This window comes from Choloepus didactylus, chromosome 1 (genome assembly GCF_015220235.1).
Source record: "Choloepus didactylus isolate mChoDid1 chromosome 1, mChoDid1.pri, whole genome shotgun sequence".
Lineage (NCBI taxonomy): Eukaryota > Metazoa > Chordata > Mammalia > Pilosa > Megalonychidae > Choloepus > Choloepus didactylus.
The window spans coordinates 126,357,840-126,378,339 of NC_051307.1; the positions used below are offsets into that span (position 1 = coordinate 126,357,840).

Genomic DNA, 20,500 nt, shown 5'->3' on the forward strand with positions numbered 1-20,500 from the left:
GAAAATCAATAGAACTGATGGACCTCTGGCTAGGCTAACAAAAAAAAAAAAAAAAGAGACAGAGAAAGAGAGAGAGAGAGAGAGAGGAGATGCAAATAAATGCAATCAGAAATGGGAAAGGAAACATAACTACTGACTCTGCAGAAATTAAGGCACTAATGAGAAGATACTATGAGCAACTATATGCTAATAAACTAGACAACTTAGTCAAAATGGACAACTTCCTAGAAAAGCATAAAAAACCAACACTGACTCAAGAAGAAATAGATGACCTCAGCAAACCAATCACAAGTAAAGAGATTGAGTCAGTTATTAAAAAGCTAGTAAAAAGGAAAAGCCCAGGACCAGATGGCTTCATATGGGAATTCTACCAAGCACCCAAGAAAGAATTAGTACCAATCCTGCTCAAACTCTTCAAAAAAATTTAAGATGAGGGAAAGCTACCTAACATTCTATGAAACCAACATCACCCTAATACCAAAATCAGACAAAGATACTACAAAAAAAGAAAATAATGGACCAATCCCTTTACTGAATATAGATGCAAAAATTCTCAACAAAATACTTGCAAATCAAATCCAGCAGCACATTAAAAGAATTATACACCATGACCAGGTGTGATTTATTCTATGCATGCAATGCTGGTTCAACACAAGAAAATCAATTAAGGTAATATACCACAATAATAAATCAAAGCAGAAGAACCACATGATCATCTTGATCAATGCAGAAAAGACATCTGACAAAATTCAACATCCTTTCTGATGAAAACACTTCAAAGGATAGGAATAGTAGGGAACTTTTTCAATATGATAAAGGCAATATATGAAAAACCTACAGCTAACATCATACTCAATGGGGAGAGACTGAAAGCTTTCCCTCTAAGATCCGGAACAAGACAGGGATGCCCACTGTCACCATTGCTATTCAACAGTGTGCTGGAAGTGCTAGCTAGAGCAATTAGGCAAGAAAAAGAATTAAAACACATCCAAATTGGAGAGGAAGGAGTAAAACTTACACTATTTGCAGATGACATGATTCTATATGTAGAAAATCCAGAAAAATCTACAGCAAAGCTACTAGAATCAGTCAATGAATACAGCAAAGTGGCAGGCTACAAGATCAACAAGCAAAAATCTGTAGTGTTCCTATATACAAGTAATGTGCAACAAGAGGAGGAAATCAAGAAAAAAATTCCATTTACAATAGCAACCAAAACAATTAAGTATTTAGGAATTAACTTAACCAAGGACACAAGAGACCTTTACACAGAAAACTATTAGAAACTGCTAAAAGAAATCAAACAAGACCTAAAATAATGGAAGAACATACTATGTTTGTGGATTGGAAGACTCAATATAGTTAAGATGGCAATTTTACCTAAATTTATTCATAGATTCAATGCAATATCAATTAAAATCCCAACAACTTACTTTACAGAAATAGAAAAACCAATAACCAAATTTATTTGGAAGGGCAAGGTGCCCCAAATAGCCAAAAATATCTTGAGAAAGAGGAATGAAGTGGGAGGTCTCACACTACCTGACTTTGAAACATATTACAAAGCTACAGTGCTCAAAACAGCATGGTACTGGCATAAGGACAGATATACCAACCAATGGAATCGAAGTAAGTGTTCAGAAGTAGATCCTTGCATCTACAGACAACTGATCTTTGATAAGGCAGTCAAGCCAAAACAACTGGGACAGAGCAGCCTCTTCAATAAATAGTGTTTGGAGAACTGGATCTCCGTTTCCAAAAGAATGAAAGCGGACCCCTATCTCACATCTTATACGAAAATTAACTCGAAATGGATCAAAGACCTAAACATTAGCACCAAGATCCTAAGATTCTTAGAAGAAAATGTAGGGCAATATCTTAAAGATCTTGTGATAGGAGGTGGTTTCCTAGACCTCACACCCAAGGCACGAGCAACCAAATAACAAATAGACAAATGGGATCTCCTCAAAATTAAACACTTTTGTACATCAAAGGACTTTGTCAGAAAAGTAAAAAGGCAACCTATGCAATGGGACATGACATTTGGAAGCCACATATGAGATAAGGGTTTAATATCCTGAATATATAAAGGGATCCTACAATTCAACAACATAAAGACAAACAACCCAAAGAAAAATGAGCAAAAGACATGGAGAGACACTTTTCTGAAGAGGAAATACAAATGGTTCAAAAATATATGAACAAATGCTCAACTTCACTGGCTATTAGGGAAATGCAAATCAAAACCACAATGAGATATCATCTCACCCTTGCCAGGATAGTCATTATCCAAAAAACAGAAAGTTACAAGTGCTGGAGAGGATGTGGAGAAAGAGGCACACTTACTCATTGTTGGTAGGAATGTGGAATGGTGCAACCACTCTGGAAGACAGTGTGGAGATTCCTCAGGAAGCTAAGTATAGATTTGCCATATGACCCAGCTATTCCATTGCTAGGTATATACTCAGAGGAACTGAAATTTGTAAACCAATGTTTACGATGTTTATTGCAGCATTATTTACGATTGCTAAGAGATGGAAACAGCCCAAGTGTCCATCAATGGACAAGTGGATAAACAAACTGTGATATATACACATGATGGAATATTATGCAGCTGTAAGACAGAACAAAGACATGGAACATATAATAACATGGATGAACCTGAAGACATTATTATTGAGTGAAGTTAACCAGAAACAAAAGGACAGATACTCTATGGTTTCACTAATATGAACAAAATTAATGAACAAACTTTGAAAGTTAAAAGCTGACAACAAGAGATAGAAAGAGGCTAGAGATCAGGCATTTGATGCTTAAGGACTACAGAATGTTTAGCAGGATTGATTGTGTAGATCCAGAAATAGATAGCATAACGCTGTTTGGTGGTGGCATGGAATTATGGGTGCACTGAGCAAAGATGTCTGTGAGTAAAGCTGAAAGAGGTGCGATAGGAGAATGTATGACACCAGAGGTAAAGATAGATGATAAAGATTGGGACTGTATAACTTGGCAAAAATTGGAGTGGCCAATGACTGTTACTAAATGTACAAATATAAAAATGTTTTTACATGTGGGAGAGCAAATGAATGTCAACCAGGCAGAGTGTTGAAAAAGGGATGGCATTTGGGAAAAAAAACATAATCAAAGCAAACTCAAGTCTAGTCAACAGGTAACATTGTAAAATGCTTCCATTAAATGTGGCAGAGGCAATATACCAAGGCTAAGTGTGTATGAGAGGGGACTACAAGGGATTGATATGAGATTCTTGGTAGTGGTGGTGTTTTCTGTCCTTACTATTATATTGTATTGTACGACATGTTATTTTTCTTTTTATCATCTTTTTTAATTATTTGCTGAAAAAAAAACTTTTTTTGTAGTAATCAGTATGTTCAAGTGCTGATTGTGGTGATAAATGTACAACTTTATGATGATACTGTGAATGACTGTACACTGTGGATAAATGTATAGTATGTGAATATAACTCTATAAAATTGTAGGAAAAAATATAAATAGGGGTAAAAGTGTTGGAGAAAACATGGAGAGAGGTATGTACCTATCTACTGTTGATGAACAGGCAGAATGGTGTAGCCTTTCTGGAGGTCAGTGTGGTGGTTCCACAAAAAGTTAAGTATGTGGGGGCCATAAGGTCCTGCAACTTCATTATGGGGTATGTAATTGGAAGATCTGAGAGCAGAGACATGAGTGGATGTTTGCACACTGGTGTTTGTGGAGGCAGTGTTCATGGTTTGCAGTAGGTGGAGATGGCCTGGGGGTGCATGGACTGAGGGACAGAATGGTGAACTGTGGTGTACGCATATAATGGAATATTGAGGAACTATGAGAAGGAGTAAGTATGAGACATGCAATGAGGTGAATGGATCCTGTACACAGCATTTTGGGTGAGGTATGCCAGAAATAAAGGCAGACACTGTGATGCCTCACCAATGTGGACTAACTACAATGCGTAAACTCAGAATTGAATCTTAGAACACAATCTAAGAGGGGAACAATTATTGTGGTGGTCCCTAGATTGTGAGTTCTTGCAGCAGTTGGATCTGTTCCTGAGTTGTGGTGGCTGTTTCTGAGCTTTGAGATGCTGACCCTTTGGTGTGTGGCCTGACTGGTCTCTGGAACATTGGGTGTCTCTGTGACACTTGGGACTTGGAGCTAAGGCTTGGCAGATATGGGTGTCAGTGTTAGCGCATATAGCAAGTGTTAAAAAAAAAAAGCTGAAGAGAAGCCCAGACTTCAATTAATGACATGAATGAAGCAGATCTGGTTAGGACTGGGGCAAGCCAGGCCAAAGGGTAGAGGTCAAAACTGACTGTGTTATAAAACTTCAACTTCCCTGTGGGACCAAGGGAAGAGATGGCTATTTGGTACAGGATCTATATTTTCTAAACAGTATAACTCTACAGTTGGTTTGTTTGGATCCCACAATTACATGGAGCTTTGAATAGGAAGTGGGATGTGGTGGGTTGGTATAGGTTAGAGTGAAATAGTGACACATCTTGGAGTGATTTGGGCAGACAATCAAGATATATTTGCAGGGACCCCTGGAGAGCTGGGGGAAAATGCAGAAGTGTTGGACTTCCTCTCTTGGACTGATGCTGATGTTGTCACAAGCATTGAGGACTGGTGGTCTGATGTGCCGGGCCCTCTGTCATGGGACTTGCCCTTGTGAAGCTCATTGCTGCAGGGGAGAGGCTAGGCTTTTATATGGTTGTGCCTAGGAGTCTCCCCCTGGGTGCCCCTTTGTTGCTTGGATGTGGCCCTCTCTCTCTCTAACTAAGCCATCTAGGCGGGTGGGCTCACTGCCCTCCCCTCTATGTGGGGCCTGGCTCCCGGGGGTGTAGATCTCCCTGGCAGTGCAGGATATGGCTCCCAGGGATGAGTCTGGGCCCGGCATCGTGGGATTAGAGATATCTTCTTGATTCAAAAGGGGGATGCAAAATGGAGCAAAATAAGGTTTCGGTGGCTGAGGGATTTTGGATGGAGTTGAAAGGTCACCCTGGTGGACATTCTTATGCACTGTATAGATAACATCTCTTGGGTTTTGATGTGTTGGAGTGGCTAGAGGTAAAAACTGAAACTGTCAGACTCCAACCCAGTGGTCTGGACTCCTGAAGACAATTGTATAACAATGTAGATTACAAGGGGTGACAGTGTGATTGTGGGAAACTTGTGGATTGCACTCCCTTTGTCTAGTGTGTGGATGGATGAGCGGAAAAATGGGGACAAAAACTAAATGAAAAATAGGGTGGGATGGGGGGGATGGTTTGGGTGTTCTTTTTTTCCTTTTATTTTTTATTCTTATTCTGATTTTTTCTGATGTAAGGAAAATGTTCAAAAATAGATTGGGGTGATGAATGCATAATTATGTGATGGTACTGTGAGCAGTTGATTGTGCACTGTGGAAGACTGTATAGTATGTGAATATATTTCAATAAAACTGAATTTAATTAAAAAAAAAGGAATGAAGTTCTGATTATGTGACAACATGAATGAGCCTTGAAGACATCATGTTGAGTAAAATAAGCCAGATGCAAAAGGGCAAATACTGTATGATATCACCGATATGAACTAATTAGAATAAGGAAACTCATAGAGTCAGAATCTAGAGTATGAGCTACCAGGGGCCAGGTTGGGGGTAGGTAATACTAAAATTTTACAGAATTTCTATTTGAATTGTTTGTAAATTTTGGAAATCAGTGGTGGTGATGGTAGCACAACATTGTGAATGTAATTAGCACTGAATTATATATGTGAATGTGGTTAAAATTGGAAATGTTAGGTTGATAAATGTTACTAGAATTTAATTTAGAAGGAAAAATATGATTGTTGAACACAGTGAACCCTACTGTAAATGATGGACTATAGTGAATAGTACAATTACAAAAATGTTCTTTCATGAATTATAGCAAATATACCACACTAATACAAGGTGTTAATAATAGGGTAATAAAGTGGTATACGCAAAAACTGTATATACCCTAATGTAATCTATGGACTATAGTTCATAGTACAATTATAATATTTTTTCATCAATTGTGACAAAGTTACCACAACAATGCAAAGTGTTAATAATGGTGGGGGTAGTATATGGGAACTTTGTATGTACTGCATAATTTTTCTGTAAACTTACATCTTCTGTAATTAAAATATTTTTTTAAAAGGAATAAAATATTTCCTTTAGAGAAAACATAAAATTCCAGGTTGCCATTCTCTTTTCTTTGACTAACCATATTGTTTCATAATATAAAACATATTTCATAGAAAGTATATTTATAAAAGTTGTCTTTAAATATTACAAAGATGATGTTTAATTAAAAAATGAATGTGCTGAATTGTCTTTTTTTAAAAACATTAACAACAGCGTTTATATTATATATTCAAACCTTTAGTTCAGTCATTAGTTGGAGAGAGGGCAGGAAAAGGAAAAGTTTTAGTTGGCTTTATGTTGGTTGCCAGGAAACATACAAAAGCATCAGAACAGATGAAACAAACACCACAATGCCGGGAAGGTGCCTTCAGAAGACAGCATTTTATTAAGAGGGAAACTGCCTCATCTAACATCTCCAGACAAGAAAATGGAGTTTATTATAACGACATGTTAATGGAAGCAAGGTTAGCCAAAGAGATTTTGAGAAATTGCTCTCCTAATGCATTTAAAATGAGGATTAGAAGCTGCATTCTGTATCAGTTACTATAAACAAGGGGGAAGCTTTACACATTTTTAATCAAGCCAGTTTAAACAGAGTATTAGGGTGGCGGGGTATAATCTTAAAAGTATTCGATTGTGGATTTTGAAAATAAACTGTGGAATTAAAGAAGTGTGGGAGTTGAGGATTTTCATTTCCTCCCTCTCAGCTTGAACATTTTGCTTCCTAATTGTATGCCTTGAAATGTTTGGACATTCATTTTGGAATTCTATTGCTAAATTGGGTTTCTTTCCAAAAGCACCTTTGGGGGGAAAAATCCCACATAGAAAGAGTTGAAGACTGCTGATAAAAGGTGAAGCAATCATGAGTTACCAGAATGCTGCGCTTGAGTTCCATGTGGGGTGGAAGCCTGGGTCGGAAAGGCCTGCGGGTGAAGACAACGCCGCTGGACCGCTGGAAGAGCGCTTCACTGTGGGCGACTTTGTGAAAATACAGAGCGCCTTTGAGGTAAGCGTTAATTTTATCGACTGGAGAGTTTGAGTTGTTTAATGAAGGAGACTATCATGAAACAAAGAGAGCTTTTTCTTTTAAGCATTTCCATGTATTAAATGGCCACAGCAGGGAATTGAAAAGCATTGGTCAGGCCTTTATCTAATTCCACGAGCTTGGTAAAACTTTATTCCTCAATTCTTTGGATCAAACTGTATTACATAGTTTAAAAATGCTGCACTTGAATAGTATTACTATTAAGGAAGGAAAATATGTTCTTGGACAACATTTTTCGTAGAAATCAGCAAATTTCGGTGAAACCAAAAATTACTTTTGTGAGTGGGGAAAGCCAGATCTCTAGGGTGGCTCCTGTCGTAGCATCCTTGCCTGTAATAAGGACTTAGAACTCTGGACATTCAGATAGGCACATCCGGTTTGTGAAAACTCCTTTCTGCCTCCCCCTCAGTGGAACAGCTCCTCCTCAAAGTGGATTTTCGCACTTCTGTGTATCCTATGTGGGGGATCATTCTCACACTCTTTTTGTAAATATTGGAGCAATGCCAATAAAAACAAAATTAGAAGTTTTCATTTTGATTCTACATAGAAAATAAAAGCTGCGGAATATAGCTATTAACAAATACTTTCCTTCTCTTTTAAAGTTAATTAACTTGGAATTCTGCATCTGTGCATAACGACCAGCATACACCAAAATGATTTTTCATTTCGTATGGGGATAGGAAGAAGTGCTCTTCAGTGCTGTAGAGTTTAGCTAGACATGAGCCTTCATCCTTTCTATTTCATTATTTTTGCTAAAATATGCTCTCAGGCTTCAGAAGGTTCTCCGGGGTGCTTGGGAGTATCAGTATTAATTTAAAAGAGACATAATATTTTGGAATACCACCTTGAAATTAAAAAAGCTTATTGGCCTGTAATTGGCATAAAATTTAATCTCCAGCTATCCAAAATAGAGTTGCTAATCACTAAAAAACTGCTATGCCCTGTTTTGTAGAACAAGTTAGAATGTTCTTGTATTGATAAATTAATATACTAATAACAGTGATCATTTTGATAATAGCAAAGTCATGCTCTGTCCTATACTTTTCTTATTTTAATATTTAAATATTTGTTCTTCATCAAACTCCATTTATCTCAAAAATTTCAGCACCATTCATGCTCAATGCCCCAAATGAGTTTGGCCTATTTTGATAGACATAGCAAATATTTTGACAGCTTGAGGACATTCAGAACAACGTAACAGCAGATTATGACAGCTTTGATTTTAGAATGAACAGAAATGTGGCAGTTTTTTCCTGGTGCAATGAACACTAAGAAATTGAATGCTAGGTTCTATCAGGAGAGTCAGCATTATAAAGTTAGAGAATAAAAGTGATACAGAAGGTGAGAGTAAGGGTAGCTGTTCTCTTTAAGCTACAGACTAGTCTTGACTGAACTCAAGTAAAACTGGACTAATCAGTCTCAAGATTTTTTTTTCTTTTTTTTTTTTTTTTAACTTTAAACATTTCAAAAACCAGGCCACGTATTTGAAATTACCAGTTAGAAAATCAGGTACCGATGGGCCAAAAGGAAGAAGAGATTGAAATTTAGAGCCTGTACGCACAAAGAGAATCTATCTGATGACAGTTTTGAAAAAAGAATTTGGGCTTTGCAGGTTTCCTTTCAAGAAAATGAAGTCCATCCCCCCATCCCCCCCTTTTTTTTAATATTCATTTTATTGAGATATATTCACATACCACGCAGTGATACAAGACAAATCGTACATTCGATTGTTCACAGTACCATTACATAGCCGTACATTCATCACCAAAATCAGTCCCCGACACCCTCATTACCACACACACAAAAATAAGCAGAATAATAATTAAAGTGAAAAAGAGCAACTAAAGTAAAAAAGAACACTGGGCGCCCTTGTCTGTCTGTTTGTTTGTTTCCTTCCCCCACCTTTCCACTCATCCATCCACAAACTAGACAAAGGGGAGTGTGATCCCCATGGTCCCCCCAATCCCACTATCCCCCCTCATAAGCCACATCCTTATACAACTGTCTTCAAGATTCATGGGTTCTGGGTTGTAGTTTGATAGTTCCAGGCATCCACCACCAGCTACCCCAATTCACCAGAACCTAAAAAGGGTTGTCTATATTGTGCATAAGAGTGCCCACCAGAGTGACCTCTCAGCTCCCTTTGGAATCTCTCTGCCACTGAAGCTTATTTCATTTCCTTTCACATCCCCCTTTTGGTCAAGAAGATGTTCTCCATCCCACGATGCCGGGTCTACATTCCTCCCCGGGAGTCATATTCCACGTTGCCAGGGAGATTCACTCTCCTGGGCGTCTGATCCCACATAGAGGGGAGGGCAGTGATACCACCCCTCAAGTTGGCTTAGCCAGAGAGAGAGGGCCACATCTGAGCAACAAAGAGGCACCTGGGAGGAGGCTCCTAGGCACAACTACAGGGAGGCCTAGCCTCTCCTCTGCAGCCACAGCCCTCCCAAGGGCAAATCCCATGGTATAGGGCTCAATCCATCAAACCACCAGTCCCCTATGTCTGTGGGCATGCCAGCAACCATCAAGGTAGGGTAGGCCAACACCCCTGCATTCTCCACCAGCCCTTCAAGGGGACTCTGCATATTTTTTTCCTTGTTTTTTTTTTTTCCCTAAATCAACTGTATGAAAAATAAAAAATAAAAAAAAAATATAAAAAAAAACATACAATAAAAGAACATTTCAAAGATACCATAGCAAGGGAGTAAGAAAAAGACAACCAACCCAAGATAACCACTTTACTTCCAACATGTTCCTACTCTACCCCAAGAAAGTAACCTAATATAGCAACATTTCTGTGAACTTGTTCCTGCTATACCCATCAGAAATTAACAGACCATAATCATTCCTGGGCATTCCCAGAACATTAAATTTACCCACGATAGCTAATCTGTTCTTCTTGGTTTATCGTTCCCCCTTCCTTAATTGCTCTCTATCGCTAGTTCCCCTACATTCTACATTATAAACCATTTGTTTTACATTTGTCAAAGTTTCATCCCCTTTTAACAGACTCAACAGACACTGCACTGCACAATCCAAAGGCAAATGTACAATAAGTACTAAAAATTAGTCTCTTGATTCAACACTATTTCCAAATATAGCATGGACACCTAGAGAAGAATGATGCATGCCACGATTCCAGTGGAGCCCAGTCCATCTGTCTTGAATGTTAGGCCTAGAGGCCATAGGTGCAGATTGTTCTGAAAGGAAAAATGGCCCTCAGCAGCCATCTTGCAACACAGAACTCTAAAGGTAGTGGTTTGTGGTCCAATCGTTAAATACGTATTCTTGGAAATGTCAGGGTTCTAGTACTAGATTCCTTTCTCTTTTGTTTTGGCTTTTTACAAAGATTGCTTATTTGGGGCTGAAGACTTGTCAGACATTACGTAAAATTCATCTCCTTAAATAGCAGTGGCAATGCTTACTTGAATAGCAGCAAGTTGGATCACTGAATTGGGTAGTGATTGTTTCACATATATTTCTGAATGAAATATTAAATACCACATAAAGCTTAGTCATAACACTTAGGAATAAAGCAAGTGATACTTCCATTCACTATACAATGGCATAAGTGAGCAAGAATCAATTAGTGTTTGAGAGCCAGAATTCAGAATTCCTGGATTTGAGTCTCAGCTTTGCCACTTACTATGTGGCTTTGAGCAAATCAGTTAAATGCTCTAGGCCTGAGTTTCCTTATTTCTAACAAGGAAATAGTACCTACCTCAAAGGGTTGTTATAAGGATTAAATGAGGTATTATTTAGAAAGCACTTGGAGGAATGCCTGGCACAGAGTAATTGCTCAATTAACATTAGGTATTATTTATAGTCAGTGAGTAGGGGTTGAGCCACCATGACTTCCAACATTCCCTTGATACTAATTCAAGCATTTCCTAAAAGAAATTAAACTTTCAATAGCATTGCTGTGTTTCTGTATTCCTTTCACTTGTGGTAGGAAGTGGTAGTAACAAGAGTTGCAAAGGCATGAATTCACATAGGAGAGTCAAAAAGCATGATCTTTCCATCTCTTATTTCATTTTATCAATATGCAAAATATTTCAATTGATGTTTTGATCCTCTTCTTTGGAATAAAGAAGTTACCTGTTTAGAAGGGCTAGAAAAGCAACTTGTGAAGTTCATTTTCTTTCAAGTAATGGTGTAAAAAAAAAAAACAAGCCATATATCAGCCTGAGGTGAGTGGAATGAGAGGTGAAACTTGTATTATTCATAGAATTGTAAAGTGGCTGTCAGTCAAACTTTTTCCTTTAGCACTTGTAGTGTTTAGAGAAATGACAGAGTCTCTGGATATTCATATTATTTTGATGCCAACCATATTTTACATTTTCTTAAAGACTTTATAAGTCATCTATTATTTGTGGTTTGCTAATTTCTTGGGAATGGTTAAAAGTAGAAATTATGGCCCAAGGGAAATGGAATTTTGAGAAAGCCCTGCTGGAACTGGTGTCAGAGTATTTCCTTTTTCAAATTATCCATTGTTGACTTCTGCATCTTAGGACACCTTTTCTTTGATCCTGGATTCCCTACTGCCTATTTGGACTGGGACTGTAGTTTGCTCTATGCTCCAGGACTCCCTGGGCTGGGTCCTGAACTGCCTCTGTCAGCAACTGCATCCGTGTCTCCTCCTGGAGCATCAGGCCAGGCCAGGTTGGAGACCCAGAGCCATACTCATTTGTCGAAGCCCTGATAAATCAGTAGATGCAACTGTAACTAAAAATGAAATCTCCTAAACCCTGTGTAAAACATAAGGTAGTTAGGCTCAGAGAAGAAAGGCTGAAACAGATTTAGAGTGAGAAAAGACTAGTAAAAATTCTAGTAGGAAGTCCTCAGGGACTGTACAGTGAGGGTTTTTGGAATAAAACTGATTGGGGGTGAATGGAATCTGAACACAATGCACTTGTACTAACTTAATCTCAAGAGATCTGACAAATTCAGGAGGCAATTTGCAGGTCCTAAAATTGTGCCTAAGGTATAATAAAATAATTAAATCCACAGAATTCATGATATCCTCACATTTGATTACCTTCATAAAATCCCCCCCAAAACACCTGTAGGCAGATTCCACAGCAAAGCCAAGGGACAATCCTTCCTTGCTCCGACAGGACAAAGCTGAGGGTTATCATACCTGCCAGTCAGGCTGGGACTTAAGGGAATCCAGAAAGTCTCATATGGACCTTTCTTATCTTTCCTTTATTTGTTCTTTCCCAATTGCCAGGCTTCCTTTCAATTCAGAAGACCCAGTCTTCTCTCAGCCTTCTCACTGATGATTGTGCTCTCTCTATTAAGGTGCCCAAATGGACAGGAAATGGGCATGCCTCATGCTCCAGAACTATTCTTTTCTCTTGTTTGTTTCCTTTCTACCCCAGCTCCCCCATCCCAACCACACTGATGAAACCATTCCCTTCTCCCAGAACCTTTGGATTTTGCTCATCTCTTATAAAATATGAGACAGTCTGTGGAGAACATTTTTAAATTTTTTCTTAGGTAAAACCAACTGTTAAAACTCTGTTGTATATTATGTCACCCAGTAAGTTTCCAAATTAAAAAATCTTTATTTTTTATAGGGGGGCAAACTCTACCCTAGCACAAATATGATAGAGATTTATTTCTTGTCCATAAAGTGTTTGTAATTGGCTGGCAGCTCCAAATAGGGATTCAGATACCCAGGATCCTTCCATCTTCTGTCTTCCAGTATTGCCATGTATCAAACTAGTAGTAGGGGAAAGAGCATATAGGAGCATGTGAGGAAGGTTTTTATGGGCCAGGCTCACACCTTTGGTCTAAAACTCAGTCACATGGCAATAACTAACTGCAAGAGACTGTGGAAGTGTAAATCAGCTGTGTGCCCAGGAAATCAATCTCACCCATGATCCTCTTAGGATGATGGTAGGGAAGCTTCTGTCTTCAAATGAACCGGAATGCTTCATTGTGTAAATTAGCACTAGACATGTACCAAATCATGTTTTGTGTTTTGCTTTAACTCAGGAAGTTCAAAGCTAAGTTTAGCTTTCAACTAATACAACTATTTTTAGTTTTGGTTTTCTGGAACAATGATCTACTATTTTCACTATGTGATTCTTGTTCTTTTATCTTTGCTTTAATGGTCCTATGCTTATATACCTACTGTTGTAACTGAGCAAAAACTCTTTCTGGAAATCAGTAGAGGTAAGAATGAAGAATAAAAATTTAATAACTTTGAAGTGTGGTAAAGTTCCATAAAGCATTTCTGTAGGCCTTATGTTATTTGATCCTGTCTCCGACTTGAAACATGGGCAGGCAGACACTTTTATTTCCCACTTACACATAAAGAGAATGAGGTTCAGAATATTTAATTGAGTTCCCAATTGGGCAGAGCCAGAGCTCAGGGATAGATTGTCAACTTCCTAGCGCATAATTTCCTAGAGCATATAGTAGGACCTGGCTCCCACAGGCCACAAGGCAAAGAAACCCCCTTTGGGATGTTGTGCTAAGTAAGGGCAATCCAATAAGATAAAGACTTCATTAACAAAACAACATGTTATGGTAATAGCACACAGATTCTGAGCCCTGGAAACAGGGAGTTAATGCACAGTCAGCCAATATCAACAACTTCTACAATAAAAGCAATGTAGAAATAGTGCTGAAGAATGAAAGGAAAAGATGAGAATAACCCCTTGTTTTTTTATTTAGTATTTTTTTCTTTCTAACAACATCACAATGGAGGTTTATGAGTATGTAAACGGTAAACTTACTATGTAACTTTATTATATAGTAAATGCATTCAGCAGCCTCAGTCAATTCATCATCTGCTGATCAAAGGCAGCAGGTCAGAGCATTTCTCACCCCAGCTCCTTTAGTGGACTCAAAAAACCTGTTTTCAATGGCAGTGGAAAATCAGTGAAGCTGTGCATGTCCCCCTCTTCAACCTTAAGATAATAGCAGGAAGGCAAATCTAATACTACTATATCTGACACAGTTTTTGTCGACTTACTAGAATTCATGGGTAATGTTAGCAAACGATGTAATCACCAAAACACAAGGAATTGAAGTTGTGTGTTACTTTTGCTGCTGTCTCTGTGCTGAATTTTGTGAATAATAGTAACAGCTTCAGACCTTTTCCAGTTTCTCTGTGTGCTTTTGTAAAAGGTATTTATAAAAATCTGAATCAGAGGGAGTGATGAAGAGTGTTTTTGGTGAACAAACATTCTAACTTGGAGCTTTGGCCAGGCCTGGAGCAAAGAAAGCAATAAAAAACAAGCCGATTTATAAAGGTGGTAGACTTTGAAAGAAGCAAAGATGACTATTACTAGCCATTTATAGTGCAGCAACTTAGTCAGACCTGCAGGCCAAGGGCATAGACAACTTAAAATTTTATGAGACTTAAAAAAGAAAAATGAAGAAAATTGGTAAGGAAAGAACTGCAATTTTGTCACTTAACTTCCCATTTATCACATGTTTTTTAAACAAGTATAATGCTCCCAATGATGACATTAGATCTCTAGCTCTGTTGCTAGAAATAGGAAGCCTTTGGAATTGTCCCTGCATGATTTCTGAGCTTATTCCAAGGCTCTGCTTCACACTTCCTCTGGCACAAATTTCCTCGGGGTCTTCCGTCTCCTCATGTCTTACCACCATTTTATGGATATGACTCTGGTGAAATCCTGGCTCTCTGGGCACCAACATTCTCTGTTGAGGACAACCAGGGACACTGTTTTCCTCCTCACCTTTACCTCCCACATGTGCACACGTCCTTCCCTAATTCTGTCAACACACCTGAGGCAAGGCTGTCACAATGTTCTGGCTCCGGCCCTGCAATGTCCAATATGGTGGTCGCAAACCACATGTGTCTATTTTAAATTTAAATTTATAAAAAATTCAGTTCCTCCAAACACCAGTCACACTTAATGTACTCAGTATCCACATTTGGCTAGTGACTACCAGACTGTACAACACAAATTAGAGAACATTTTCATCATGGCAGAAGCTTGTACTGAGCAGTGCTCCCTTAAATCCTCTTCACAGTTTTCTACTGACTTGTTCTGCTTCCTTACTTCTGGCCCCATTTTTTTGGTAGGACCTTTAAGCCAAAACCATATCAAGAGAGGGCTTACAGAGCCATGTGAAAGAAACTGATATTTATTTGGGGGGCAGTGGAGAGCCATTGAAATGTTTTAATCATGAAAGTGACATAAAGAGATTGGTATTTTGGAAATGATCATGAAGGCCATAGTTTTTGAGAATAGTATGTGAGTGGAGATAGATGGCAATGGAAGCAGGGCAGAAAGGAAACTGAGAGGCTCCTTAGAAGGCTGGCACAGTGGTCCATCAGTGCAGAAAAAAATTAGTGGGGAGAGTCAAGTGATATTCAAGAGCTATAATGCACAGAAATTGTTGACCAATGAGTATATGGAGTAAGGAAGTAACATATATTGAGTTAGGGAAAATGGGAGGAGGAATATGTTTTATTTTTCCCCTATGAACTTTTATATTTTAAAGTAACATTTGTGGAAGACTTCATCCAACAAGAACAGAAGACTCATTCTTCTCAAGGTCCCATGGAACATTCACCAAGATAGAACACATTCTGGGTTTTATAACACACCTTAAATTTAAAAGCATAAGAAGGAGGAGGTCTGAGACCAGAGGAGGTGGTGCAGGCTTAGGACCATATCTCTGCACCCCAATCATGGGCTTGTTGTGCTCACTGGACTTACCCTCTCCTCTCATCTCTCCCTCTTGAACCCCACGTTGACAAGGGTCGCCAGAAGAATTACTCCATCTTCCCGAATGTCCTCTCAGTCACTGCTAGCTCCTGATAAGCTTCTCAGAATCACCCATCCAGGGTCATTCCTGTGGGAAGGAAGCCTAACATATCTCTTGGCGCCCATCACCAATACTTTGGGAAGAGGGTGCCCCAGGAGAGGGACTAGATTTTCTGCCTTGATGTGGGGCTATGGAACCTCATGGATCTGGTGACCATGGTAAACCAGGTGGCAGCCTTCCTCCTGGGCTACTTGTGTGTTTCCACCACCTTTGCAGCATTCAGTTGCAGAGACATATCTTCTATTATGGTGGGCTGATCTTGGTGGGCAGGTGGGCAGCATGTGCAAGTTAACCATATGCTGCCACATGGCCATTGGGTATACCAAGACATCAACCAATGGCTCTGTCATAGGAAGAGAGCCACCTGAACCTCCACTTCATCTCTCACAAGCCTTCAAAGTACTGTCCCCGAGTACCTCTGGGGTGACAGAATCCCTGCTTCTCAGCCTGAAGGTGATGGGCTTTTCCACACTGGTAAACAATGCTCACTGGCTAGGGAGCCAATGGCAGGGCAGAGGCTGCCATGTGCGTGGACCCAGAGAACAGCAGCCAGGATGCCCGAGGAGTACAGACCTTCACTAGGGCCTCACTTCTCCAAGCCTTAGGTGGGGAACAGCCCTGGCCTGTTGACCACTCATTTTGTCAGGAGAATCCAAACAGAAATGGTATAGGGAGGGTCATTTGGAAAATGTAAAGGGCTATGCACACAAGGACCCTGCAGTGGTGAGGCCCAAGAATGGTCAGGCAGGAGGAGGGAAGCCAGAGATTAAAGCTGGCAGGGCCTGGGCAGGCCTCCCAGGGCAGAAGGGCCTTTGGGTTGAAGCTGGGAGCTTCTGTACAGTCTCCAAGGCTACTCAAGCTGCATGAACTTCCACTTCAGTCCCCACACTTGTTGCATATGGCCCTCACAGGGACACTTATTATTTTTTAAATTACTTTTATCAAATAAAAAAACATGAACATTTTATTTTAAAAAATTTCAAAGCTTCAGAAAAGTTGAAAGTGGAAGGAACATTACAATGAAATATTTAAAGATGGAATCATCCACCTAGATTCAAGAATTGTATTTGCTGTATTTGTTTTATCTTTCTCTTTGCATATATACATGTTTTATCATAGTAACTTAGTAAGTTGCAGGTTTCATGGTATTTCACCCCTGAATAGCTATACAAATATCTCCTAGGAATAAGGGCATTCTGCTATATGACCATATTGCCATTGTCACACCAAGAAATTTAACTTCTTTATACATGATACAATATGTTATCTAATAAAAAGGTCCGTGTTAAAATGTCCCTATGATATGTTCCACAGCGTTTTTTTTTTTAAAGCGGATCTGATCTATGGTCACACATTGACCTTAACTGATATGTCTCTTTAGTTTCTGTTCCAGTTTGCTAATGCTGCCATTTTGTAAAACATCAAAAATGGATTGGCTTTTATAAAGGGGGTTTATTTGGTTACAAAATTACAGTCTTAAGGCCATAAAGTATTCAAGGTAGGGCATCAACAACAGGGTACCTTCACTGAATGATGGCTGATGGCATCTGAAAACCTCTGTTAGCTGGGAAGACACGTGGCTGGCACCTGCTTGCTCCCAGGTTCTGTTTCAAAATGGCATTCTCCAAAATGTCAGTGTCAGCTTCCGACGGCCATCTTCAAAATGTGTCTCTCGGCTGCAGCTAGCTATGAGCTCCTCTGTCTGAGCTTTTATAGGGCTCCAATGAACAAATCAAGGCCCACGCTGAATGGGTGGGGCCACATGTCCATGGAAACATTCAATCAAGAGGTGACACCCTAACCAAAGGTGTCACTCACAGTTGGGTGGGTCACATCTCCATGGAAACAACCTAATCCAAAGGTTCCAACCTAATCAGCACCAGTACGTCTGGCCTCACAAAATTGCATCAAAGAACATGGCTTTTTCTGGGGGACATAATGTAGCCAAACTGACACAGTTTCCTTTAATCTAAAGGTATTCCTCCACCTTTTCTTATCTTTCATTACGTGGACATTATTTAAAAGTCTATGTCAATTTAAAATGTCCCATAATGTGGATTTTCTGATTGCTTCTTCACTCTTAGATTCAGGTTTACCATTTTTAGTAAGAATAAGAGATGCTACATTTTTCTTTTTATATGACACCAGGAGGGACACAATGTCATTTTATCCTATTATTGGTGATGCTATAATTTGAATTCTTGACTGAAGTAGGTCTGCTAGAGTTCTCCACCATTGTAAAGGTACCTGTGGGGTGATACTTTGATACTAATTTATGAGAATTCACCAACAAATTTTCACCCATTGGTTTGACAATTGACTGATGATCCTTGGCTGAAACAATTATTACACCGAGGAGTGGGAAATGGTGATCCTTTGTTATTAAGGTGGCCTCTGTAAAAAAAAGGCTTCTTCTTCCTTTCCCCTTCTCTCTCTCTCTCTCCCTCTCTCTCTTTCTCACACACACACACACACAAACACTTTTTTTTTTCCTGTCTCTATCTCTCGAGTGTTAGTACAGGCTTGAGGATTCATTTATTTTCTTTAATATGTTATTATCTATTACTGTCATGTGGCCAGTGCAATCCTCTTCAAACCAGCTCCTGTTTCCTTTTGACATGTTCACCCAATTAGTCTTTTATCACCTCTTTGCTTTTGGGAACTACATGATGTTTCTGCCCAGACCAGGAATCAGGCTTTTATGCAAGGATCCCACTTCCTTTTATTGGAGAATGTTATTTAGAAAAACAGGATTTGGGTAGTAGTGTTCTTATTGCTATTGGAAAGTCATTGCTTCTAGGCCTTTTCAGTTGGCAGAGCTAGAATATATCTTTATTTATCTATAGTTGTATCTACCAATATGTAATTTTTAATTCATGAATTTATATTAATATCTCCAATTCAAATCCAGCATCACAACATTCTTCCCCAAGTGCTGCCATTCCATACTTGCAATCATTTGCATCTCCATTCACTCACATTTTGACCTCTTGTTCCTGTAACATCAATATATTGACTCATATGCCGTATTCTAAAATGCATACAAAATAGTTTTATATTTACTTTACCAATACAACTCTAAAGAAAAAAGTCAAATTCAGAATTTCTTTGCAATTTTTTATCCTTTCATTTTATTTCACTAAGGGTACATGGTCAGAGAACTGTGTTTAAAGGTTACTGGAATTAATTCCTTTTATTGTGTGGTTTTGTTACCAGCTTGCTAACAGTTAGGTTAGTATTATTACATTTTAGTTATTTTTTCAAAATCCTTATTTTAATTCCATTTTCTTGACTATGTTCAAAAGTCAAAACTCTAAGAAGAGGTATGCTCAGAAAAGTTGTACTCTATCCTTACGCTTTTTACTTCATTCCCTGCCCCATCCCATCCCAATAACCATTTCCATTTTCTGAATTTTCTTTCCTGTAAATTTCTTTTTGAAGTATATATTACACGTTTATTGTGTGTTTTTTAACTTCCTCTTATTTCTCACATATAAGGCAGCATACTTTTATTCTCTCTCTCTCTTTTTTAACCTTAATTAAAAATATTTTCTAGCTAAAAAAAAATGGTAGTCATTATCTGAGCCTTTAGCGAGTCATAATATTTTTATTGATAGCTACTGACTATTCAGGGTGATGGTTGCCAAAACCTTTTATTTTCTCTTGCAACCTACTTTTATTCCCTTATCAATATATCTCCATGTCAGTTAATGGAGGGTTTCTTCATTCATTTTACAGCTGTATAATACTGCCTTGCTCTATGCATGGACTTGCACACTTCTGTTTTTCCTCCAAATTTTATTCTGAAAAGCTCAAAATCTGAAGAAAAGCTGAATGATCTTTATTAAAATTTTTTTGAGAAAAGATAAATTGAGGTTTAGATATTTTGATTTGAATTGCTTAGAGTAGAATATCCAAGTTGAAATGTCTAGTAGGCAATTGTATATAGATGCCTGGTGCTCTGAAGGGAGAACTAGATAAAGGTATCCTATTTGAGCATCTTCAGCTGTTAGACTCTGGTAGAGGCCATGAGAGCAGAACATATAAACCAGAAGGGCATGTGAAGTAAGAAGAGAAGAGGTCATGATAGAGAAAGCTAAGGAACACCAACATTTAAGGGACCCACAGAAAAAATAGTATTCACAAAGGGGACTGAAAAGGGGTGATCAATAAATGTTAGAGGAAAACCAGGAAACAGTAGTAATGGAAACCAAGAAAGCGGGCATTCTAAGAAGAAGGAAGACTAAACAGAGGCAAATTCTGCAGAGAGGTATATTTAAAAACACACAACAACTTATAACTCATGGGCTGGGGACTTCAAAACTTAGAGATGTGGAAATATTGGTTCAGATGCCCTGTGACCTTGTCCCTGGAAATCCAGAGCCTTCCTAAATTTCTGCAAATTCAAAGACACTTCTGCACTCCCTCCACTGCAGTTGCTGTCTCAGTCCCTATCACCTTAGTACATGAGG

General features: G+C 38.8%; 1 protein-coding gene across 1 annotated transcript in view; it reads left to right on the plus strand.

Moving 5' to 3' along the window:
* Nucleotides 1-6,496: 6,496 nt before the first annotated feature.
* The window catches only part of WDR49 (WD repeat domain 49), a 149,921-nt gene continuing 135,917 nt past the window's right edge, over nucleotides 6,497-20,500 (plus strand). Inside the window, exons 1-2 of the mRNA XM_037841343.1 lie at nucleotides 6,497-6,627; nucleotides 6,961-7,169. Coding sequence (XP_037697271.1) covers nucleotides 7,026-7,169 — 144 coding nt within the window. The 5' untranslated portion in view covers nucleotides 6,497-6,627; nucleotides 6,961-7,025. The remainder of the gene's footprint in view (nucleotides 6,628-6,960; nucleotides 7,170-20,500) is intronic.